This window comes from Pinus tabuliformis, chromosome 4_2, assembly GCF_031772625.1.
Source record: "Pinus tabuliformis cultivar Carrire ecotype Pingquan chromosome 4_2, CPIR1, whole genome shotgun sequence".
NCBI classification, from domain to species: domain Eukaryota; kingdom Viridiplantae; phylum Streptophyta; class Pinopsida; order Pinales; family Pinaceae; genus Pinus; species Pinus tabuliformis.
Window position 1 is genome coordinate 873,599,065 of NC_142304.1, and position 10,022 is coordinate 873,609,086.

The 10,022-nt window shown below is 38.1% G+C and overlaps 2 protein-coding genes across 2 annotated transcripts; both read left to right on the forward strand.

Annotated features, from left to right (window-relative positions):
• Positions 1 to 2,100: 2,100 nt before the first annotated feature.
• On the forward strand, positions 2,101 to 2,991 carry LOC149172473 (uncharacterized). Its single transcript, XM_089426335.1, has one exon. The coding sequence runs from the start codon at positions 2,101 to 2,103 to the stop codon at positions 2,989 to 2,991; it is 891 nt and encodes a 296-aa protein (XP_089282461.1).
• A 1,939-nt stretch (positions 2,992 to 4,930) lies between these two features.
• LOC149172474 (SKP1-like protein 1B) lies at positions 4,931 to 5,722 on the forward strand. The gene is made up of 2 exons (XM_089427726.1): positions 4,931 to 5,218; positions 5,549 to 5,722. Exons 1-2 carry the CDS (start codon positions 4,931 to 4,933, stop codon positions 5,720 to 5,722), a joined length of 462 nt encoding a protein of 153 aa, XP_089283852.1.
• Positions 5,723 to 10,022: the final 4,300 nt, after the last annotated feature.

Below are 10,022 nucleotides of genomic sequence, written 5' to 3' on the forward strand. Positions count from 1 at the left end.
AAGATCAGATGTTGGCCTTGGCTCCGTCAGATCCATTCTTCATAATCACCTCTGGAAAAATGTATGCCGGTGTGGCGCACGCCATCTAGAGAAGGTAGTCATGTCTGAACTGATTCAACAACACACTGAGGTCGAAGACGATGCCCTTCATATCACGATTTTCCTCTAATAACAGGTTCTACAGCTTCAAATCTGGGTGATACACATCGATTGTGGCAGAAATCAACCACGTTAATCAACTGCCGAAGAGCTCACTCCCAAAGTTCAGGAGTTCGTAGACGACGTCTTTACCTATGCGAATTGAATACTAGTGTTCAACGAATTCATAAATACTTTCTCAAGATCGAATGGTTTAGCTTTTCTCAATCGTCTAACATATAATCTTACGGTGCAATAAGGGGGGAGTTGATTTCGAAGGGGAATACCTTACGGCGTAAATATATACATAATTGACATTAAAATAATTTCCACAACATGTACATTCAAGTTAAAATGTTTCTTGATTATTAATAATATATTTTTAAGTATATGTCAATATTAATTCGTATTAAAATATTTTATTGATAACCCACATTGATTATTCCTTTTATATAAAACACAAAAATATTTTATTCAAACCTCATCCGGAAAATACACCTGGTCCAACAAAAGGCTCAACCCGGGTCACATTACTGCAAGGTTAGACAAATTTCTTGTTCAAGTTCTTTTCTTCTTCTTGATTTAGAATCTAGAATGCATATTCTCCCTTGCAGCGTATCTGATCACAGACCCATCAAACTTGATCTCGTGGCCCATATGGATCAAGGCCCTATTCCTTTTAAATTCAGCCCCCTATGGGTCAAGGAGCAGACCTTTATGCAACTAGTAAAAAACACATGGAAGCAGCCTGTCAATGGCTTTGCCTTCTTCGTTTGGGAAGAAAAGCTTAGGAGAGTGAAGGCTGCATTGAAAAATTGGGCTAAATCCCTTCCCAATCCAGCAGTGGAAAGGAAAAAGATTCAGGAATGCCTCGAGAACCACCATCTGAATGTGGAAAATGAAGTGATCACAAAAGAAGTCCTTGATAAGGAGGCTGAGCTCCAGCAAAAGCTTCTAAAAGCAAGCTTGGCCGAGGAAGAGTATTGGAGGGTCAAATCTCGTAGGCTTTGGCTCAAGGCAGGAGATAGGAACTCTGCTTTCTTTCACACGCAATCCCAAGCTCGAAAAAATTTGAACTCCATCTTTGAAATCAAGGAAGAGAACAACACCCACAGAGATATCCAAAGCATAAAAAATGCTGCCTTCCTTCATTTCAAAAGTCTGTATAGTGAAAAAGAGGGCCAGGGGCAGACCTCATCCTTAGGGAATGAGGTACCCACTCTGATCTTGGCCAGAAAGAACCAATTCTTGGAATCAGATGTCACTAATGATGAAATTAAATCCGCTCTATTCGCCATGGAGCCTGACAAGGCTCCGGGCCCAGATGGCTTCACTGCCAGATTCTTGCAGACTTACTGGCAGATTGTGGAAAAAGATTTAGGCAGAATGGTTCGAAAATCTCAAGCTTGTCAGAAAATAGGAGGAAGTACCAACTCGGCTTTCTTAGCCCTTATCCCTAAGGAAAAAGGAGCCAACACTTTCTCCAGATTTCGCCCTATCTCCCTTTGTAACATAGGTTACAAATTGATAACAAAAGTGATTGCCAACAGGTTGAAATCTATTATTCCTTCCATTATTCCAGAGAATCAGGGATGTTTCAGTCAAGGAAGACAGATAGTGGACAACTTTATCCTGGTCCAAGAGGCGATCCACTCAAGCTTGACCCGGAAAGAGAAAGGTATGGTTGTCAAACTGGACCTTGAAAGCGCCTTTGATAGGGTAAGGCACATATTTATGTTGGATGTCTTGCACAAATTTGGGTTTGGCCCCAAATTCACCACCTAGATCAAGGCATGTATCAGTGAGCCTTGGATCGTCCCTTTGGTGAACGAGAGGGCCACAGACTTTTTCAAAGCCTCCAGAGGGCTGAGGCAAGGGTGCCCTCTATCACCCTTGCTCTTCGTCCTCCAAGCCTCCGTCCTTAGTTTCATTTTGAATAAAAAGCAAGCAGATCAAGAAATAATGGGAATAAGCATCGTAAGAGGCGTCAAAAGCATAAACCATGCACTGTTCGCGGATGACACTCTTCGCCTCGGTGCTGCCTCCCTTCCTTCGGCTAAAAAATTCAAGGAAGTGCTGGATGTCTATTGTGAGGACTCAGGAAGTAATCTCAATAAAGGCAAATGTCACATTTTCTGCTGGAATATAAAGGCCAGAATGATCCAAGCCATTTCTAACTGCTTTGGTTTTGCAGCCTCCTCTGCTTGGTCATCCTTCAAATATCTGGGTCTGCCTGTCATCCAAAAAAGAGCCCTCAGTAAACACTGGTTGCCTCTGCTGGAAAAAATCAAGTCTAAAATTTGTTCTTTGGGATACAACTGGCTCAACCTAGCAGGTAAGACTGTGCTAATAAAAGCTGTTCTAAATAGCCGTCCCATCTATCAGGCTGCAATGATGATGGCTCCTCTTGGCATCACAAGGAAAATTGAGAAGTATATAAGGAATTTTTTTTGGAAATGTGGGAAAGCTAATGAGAATAGAATTCCATTAGTAAGCCAGGACACAATCTCCTTGCCCATAATGGAAGGGGGACTGCAATTCAAGAATATCAACAAGCAAAATATTGCTTTGGGCGCAAAGCTGTTATGGAGGATAATTGCTCCAAATCCAGGTTGGGCTCAGCTTGTGTTATGGAAAAAGTACTTCCGTGGGCAGAGAGCCCGCTGCCTTGACAATCCTATCACCACCCCTGAAACTATGATTCATAAGTTGTGTGACAGAGCCTCTACCTTAGTCAAACAACACATGCACTGGATCCGTGGAAATGGGAAGCGTATTAACATTTGGGAGGACCGCATTATGGGCAGCGACCCCATCGTTGATGATCGTTCTCTGATCCTGTTAAAATATTAGATGGATAGAGTTGGCGTCAAAACGCTGTGGAACTTATCTCAATGGGAAAACAACAACTGGCAGAGCTGGGGAAATCTTGAGGTGCCATCGCATCTGTCCAAAGAATACTCCAACCTCCTCATCCACTTCTCCATTAAACATCAGCAAAGCAGATGCACGAGGATGGGGATCGATAAGTACACAGTCTCGCAACAAACAGCTCACTGGAACGTCGCCCTACCTAAAATTACTTTTGCTGCTGGCTGAAGACATTTGGTCCCTCGCGAAGACCAAAAAACAAATTTGGATTTTTAATGATGAAAAAGGGTGATCCTAAAATAATCTGGATTAAAATTAAAAGTCACCTGAAGGACTGTGTGGGAGATCAGTTGGACAGGGAAGATCTTAGCGATCAAGACGCAGCTTGGGGAGATTCTCTGGGCCTCGAGTTCGTTGACAAAGTCAGGCTCCTCCTCCCCTAAAGCATTGTCAAATCCGTCTCAAGACTGAAGAACTCGTTGAGTTATGCAAAAAGAAGGCAAGAAAAACTCTTTTATTTGACAGAGCCGCAAAGGGCAATCCCGGTAGTTCTGGAGTAGGTGGTGTCATTAAAAATGCAGATGGCAGAATTGAATCTACATATGCTTGGGGAGTGGGCTTCAACTCCAGCATTCAAGCTGAAGCCTTGGCTCTCCTCCAGGGACTCAAGATGCTCATATCTCTGGGCATCAAAGATGCAATTATTTTTTGGGACTCCCAGTCCATAATTAAGGCCATGGTGGATAAATCCTCTCCCTCAGATTTAAGATTATCAAGACTCCTGAGCAGAATTAGAGTCGTGACAAACACTTTCCAGAATCTGGAGTTCCTTCATGTTAAGAGAGAAAACAATAAAGAAGTCGATGCTGAAGCCAACAAAGTGGTGCTTCTCCCCCTTGGAGTGCTCTTAAGAGATGGAGACGAAAGCTGGGACCCCATCCCTTAAATAGCCTATTTAAAATGTTTTACTGCCTTTTAATGAAGCAGTTTGTTTGTATCAGCAATTTAGGAAAGATAGATAAAGTTACAAGAACTACAGCTAGTAAAAATCACAGGCTTAGTGGAGGGGAAGTCAATTGGATCCTAATAGAAGAGAAATCTGATCTCTGTGCACCTCTTTGTAATCTGAATTATGGCTTTCCAGCGAAGAATTAATACATCAACCTACTCGTTTCTGTTAAAAAAAAAAAAAAAAAATTTTATGAACATAAATTAGTTAACATAGATCTTCAATTAGTTTATTTAAATTTCTTGTTGAAATATTTTTGAAAACACATTTTTTTACTTATTTTTATAGCCAACATTATTTTTCTGTTTACAACATAATTTTTATTTGTATTTTAAAGAGAACACATGGCGGATAAACTTACACATCCGTCGGCTCACTAAATAATATTAGTTAATCATATTTCTTATTTTTTGGTGATGACATTCAATAGTATAATATTTGTTTTATTTTTATGATGATTTTTTCTCTTTGTTAATTCTTTGGTTTTATTCACTACATTTAAGCTAAATGGGACGTAATAGCTAGCTATTTTTAGCAAAAAAGTAATTTTAGATGCAATTTGGCCCACTAATGCACTAAAATAAAATAAGTGGAGCATGAATCGAAAACAATTAGCGGGTATAAAACAATAAAACAAGAAAACCTTAAAAGCTCCAGATTTGGGCTATGTTAACTAGAGTTAAGAAAAAGTAATTAAAAAAGGCAGCGAATGGCCCATGGCATGGTTATTTGGGTAATCAATCAGGCTATAAATATATTGCCCTTACCACATATCGCTCATCTCATATTGATCGAGCAAAAGTTCGTTCATACTTTCTGGAGTTCTCTTCGCTTATACACAGAAATTCAGTCCTTTCTTTTTATTCAGATCATCTTTTATTCGATTCGGATCAACTTTTTAGTTGGGGAGCCATGGCCTCGGAAAGCAAGGTGAGTTTGAAGAGCTCAGATGGCGAATTGTTTGATGTCACTGAGGCTGTGGCATTTGAATCTCAGACCATCAAGTACATGATCGAGGACACTGGCACCGCCAATGCTATTCCGCTGCCAAACGTTTCTAGTGCGATACTCTCGAAGGTCATCCAATACTGCAAGTACCATGTCGATGCTCAGAAATCGGCCATTTCGGAGGACGAAATCAAGACTTGGGATGAAGAATTCGTAAAAGTCGATGAGGCGACTTTGTTCGACCTTATCCTGGTATTCTGTCACAAACTCTTATTTGATGGTTTGGTATTCTTTGAACCAAATTATCGCTTTTCTTATTTGTTGTTTTGAGGGGTCTAATCTACCTGAATTACCCCAACCAAATTGTTTGGAACCTCTGAGTACAGTTACCGATGGCTTCTCCAGTAAATCAATGTTCCATGCTAGAAATCTCTGTGTAGTCTCATTCCATGTAATTGTTCTGCAATATCTTCGTCGCTTTCTTTAGTAATGCTTAGCACATGTATATGCCTGTCCAGGCTATAGATACATTTGTATATTTTACGGAAATTTTGGCTTATTAAGCTTTCCGGGTTTTTGCAGGCTGCTAATTACCTAAACATAAAAAATCTGCTAGATCTTGCATGTCGGACTGTTGCCGACATGATAAAAGGGAAAACGCCAGAAGAAATACGTAGAACTTTCAACATAAGGAATGATTTTACTCCTGAAGAGGAGGAGGAGATCAGGCGTGAAAATCAGTGGGCCTTTGATTGATTATAGGGAATTGGTGTTTGCTTTTATTGTAGTCGAGAATTAGTCGAGAATTTGTTTAGAAACTATTAGTGGTATACTTTTTTTGTTTGGATTCGTCAATTTCTAATACTGGACAGGCTTTGAAACTTTAAGGCCAATGGTTTGTTCTGGTTGAATAATTTTGTAAAGATCTCGGAGCAACTCCTTGAGTAGTATTGGGCTTGTCGAATTTCTAATAAATATTGCAACTATTTTTCTGTCAACTGTGTAGTGAAATGGGCTCCAATTGCATGGTTTTAACGTTTTGAATTTTTTTGAATCTATGTGCACTGGTTTTAACGTTTTGGATTTTTTTGAATCTATGTACACTGGATGGCTTTTTCATTTTTGATTTCCTTGTATTGCACGAATGAATGCGCCGAGTTTAGAGTATTATTGCACGAATGAATTGCCTCAGTTTAGAGGATTATTGCACGAATGAATGGGTCCAACTGTGTGGCATGCTTGTATATGTTTTACTATAGTAATTTAGAAGGTGAAGGTGGGGACTGACGAAAATGCAATTTGGTTTGGAACTTTTTGTTTTTTTCTTAAAAATTGTTTTTGCAAGTAGAACATGTTGTTTTATTAAAAGAAAATTCACATGTCTTATCTGGTTTTAACATTTTGATTTTTTTTAATTAATGTGCCCTGAATATCTTAATTTCCTTGCTATTATTATTGCACAAATGAATTCGCTAAATTTAGAGTATTATTGCACGAATAAATGGCCTCAGTTTGGATCCCAGGTTTTGATATTTTGATTTTGTTTTGAATTTATGTGCCCTGAATGGCTTTTATATTTTTAATTTCCTTGGTATTATTATTGCACGAATGAATTCGGTAAATTTAGAGTATTGTTGCACGAATAAATTTAGAGTTTGGATCGCCGCAGATTGATGCTTTCTTTTGCTAGGCGCCATGTTTGTTGTATCCACCAGTAGAGAGCCTTCTTTTCCTGCGAAAAGCTCATAAAGTTGCAAATGAGGACATGCTCTTGCATATACACCCTGTACGCAGCTATTTCAGGGACTTTGATTTCTAGTGTTGGTATTTCTTAGTTTTTGGTTTGCACGTGTTTGGGGCGGATTGCTGAGCCCAGGTCCTCCCGCTGGTCCCTGCCGAGGCGTTGCTTGGTTGATGTTCAACGGTTTATCCTGCCATCCCCTCTCCTGAGTGGTTGGATGAAGGCTTTTTGAAGACATTGTGATTGGTAAGTTTGGTGGAGGCCTCGAGGAGGGGTGTCAGTTCCGGCGGTTCCTATTTCTTACCCTATACCATTATAAATACTATGTCCTTACACCTTCGTGACAGCCCCGGTTGACTTCATCGCATCTCGGATCATGCTGCATGTTACATGCATCCCATCTCCAACTTCCGGCGAATACGGGTCACCCAGCTCCGGCGACTCTGCCGTCTGCTCTGTTCCTGCCAGCCAAGCTGCCCGCCTCCACTTTGGTGTATTAATGACATTTACCAACCCTCCGTGGAGGCTCATAAACGCTTTACCAACCATCATCTATACATTATCTGCTTAAATCTGGGCAATTCAAAATCCAACCATTGAACAAATTCACTGTGGAGCTCCCGCGAATAGAGGTTACAGAAGGTGATCCCCCTGGACAGCGGCGAAACAGGTATTTCAATCGACCTCTGTCTTGCGGGTAAGGCCAAATTGTGCTTTGAAAAGTTTGAGGTCTCCCAAGGCCAAACTATAGCGTTTGTTGAGTTTGGTGGAAATAACTTCCACCGTATAAAGTTTCAACCAGTGCTTTGTATATGTAGTAATTAAAAGTTTCAACCAGTGCTTTGTATATGTAATAATATAACCAGTGCTTTGTATATGTATTAATTAAAAGTTTCAACCAGTGCTTTGTATATGTAATAATATAACCAGTGCTTTGTATATTTAATAATATAATCACTGAGGATACAGTTCTTCTATTTTCTAAAATTTCTCAATATTCCCACAGCTAAAGGCTTTCAAGAGTAGATCTAACTGGGTACCTTAGTAACGAATTTACCAGTCGAAACTTGACCGCTTCTCGGATTTAAAAAAAACTCAACTATGAAGTGAAATATTTTTAATAAATTTTTAATTGCCATAAAATTATAATCTGCTTGCCTTTTTTCTGTAATTGCCATATCATTTTTAGAACCAATCAATATAAAAATCACAACAATGGAAAGAAAATATTAGAAAACCTATTTTTAAATAAATTATAATCTGTTGCCTTTTTTCTGTAATTGCAATATCATTTTTAGAAAACATTCGCCAATCCATATAAAAATCACAACAATGGAAAGAAAATATTAGAAAACCTTTATCAAAATGCAGAGAACAAACAAGAAGAAAAGGAAAAAGATGTTGAAATGCCAATCACCAAGGTGTGATTGATCTGCCATTTATTCCGGATATTCAGTCTCAACCTTAATTATGAAATACTCGTTCTCAGGGAACGGAGAATATAGTTATTCGTGTCCGAATAACTATCGTTTTCCAGATGAATATTATATAAGTGGAATGTTTGTTTCTACGTTCATATGGAGAAAGCGCAAGCGGTGACCGGATATCTAGATCATAGAGAAATATGACATATCTTGTTGTTGTATATATGACATATCTTGTTGTTGTTCACATGGATAAGTGGATGTATTAAACATAAAGGTGTGCTGGAACAACTTTGTAATATGTGAAATTCTTTTAAATCCATCACATAAATAGTTTTAGTATCAATGTTTCAAACTCTCAAGTTTTGTTCCTCTTTAGAAAAAAAACAAAAAAATATGATCAAGCCAAAGGAATGAATAAAATAGTAACAATAAATCTAAAATATTGAGAAAATAATCAAATTATTTTTATTTATTTAAGCACTTTCATTTTTGAGATAAAATTTGATCACACCTCCCAACTAGGAACTTTTGGACTCCAAAAGTTTACTTTCTTAGTTAATACAAAGAGGCTAGAACTCAAAAACACCTAAAAACTCAATCTAAAATGGAAAATTTTCAATTGGTGTCCTTCAAGCCCCAATCAAGGCACTTCACCTATCTTCTTCATGAAGACCTGTTGTCTTGGAAAAAAATTAGTGAACATCCTTATTGTTGTTGCGAGAACAAAAGAATGATGAGTGGAATATGAACACTCTCTTTGCTTTGATCTTTACATGGCTCAAAAATAGTTCATATTGAATTTAAACTTTTGAAGAAAAACTTAACTCCATCTTGGAATTAAAAAGAAAAATAAACTTTCTTTAATGTCTTCAAGGTGAGCTTGTACATAAAAAGTACAGTGCTGCAAAATGTTGCATGATATGATTGACCTTGCCTACAAAACATACTCATCTTATACAATCTTGAAAACAAAGATTCTATACACACAAGTTTGAAATCGAATACTTGTATGAGTGAACATATGACAAACACGTAGACATCCTTGAACGGAAATCTTGTACATTCATAAAAGTCCTATAACATGTGGACTATAACAAGAAAATACATACATCAATGAAAAACTTCTACTTGTTGAACATAGTTAATGATTGTTCGCTTTACAAAATCATCTAAATAGGTAATGAAAACAAGTAATTACAAAATTTACAAAACAAATTTACAATAAATTATACCCAAACTTTGCCTCTCTTAGGCTTATGGGTTCTCTTCTTTCATCATCATTGTCTTGAAGGTCGCTTAGGATTGTTATGTCTTCTTTACCACCTCTTATTTCCCTTGCGTTATGTAGCACAATCTCTTTACCTTTATTTGAAAGAATCTTTGAATGTAACTTCAAACATCGTTCAATGTTATGTCCATGCATCTTGCAATGAGTACATAAGAACTTCCTCTTGTTTTCTCACATAGAAGTTCTCTCATCTGAAGGAGAGTCATTATGCTTGATGCCAAAAATTTGATTCATTCTTTTAACCATAATCATATGTATCTCACATATATCCACACAATCGTCAAATGCATTACAAAATGTACTAGGGTACTTATTCCACAATTATTCAAAATTTCCATGCACTTGGGAGATGAATTAACATTTTCACAAGGTGGTGACATCTCATCCTCAGATGGTTGATGTTCCTCAAGCCGTTTGGGGCATTCTCCAAACTCCCTTCAACCATAACCCAATCCCTGATACTTCGGTCTCCCCTGACCCATAAATGGATTGACAATATCTTGGCCACTTATGTCAAGGCATCCACCTTCATAATCCATCGTGGAAAGAAAATTCATACCTAATCCTTTGGTATGTTGATCAAACATTGAAAAATAAGTG

Bases quoted from the DNA above. Each gene is read 5' to 3' on its own strand.
- LOC149172473 (XM_089426335.1), top strand. From the start codon at position 2,101: ATGGGAATAAGCATCGTAAGAGGCGTCAAAAGCATAAACCATGCACTG.
- LOC149172474 (XM_089427726.1), top strand. From the start codon at position 4,931: ATGGCCTCGGAAAGCAAGGTGAGTTTGAAGAGCTCAGATGGCGAATTG. The intron at 5,219-5,548 runs GTATTCTGTCAC...GGGTTTTTGCAG, and splicing joins CTTTGTTCGACCTTATCCTG to GCTGCTAATTACCTAAACAT.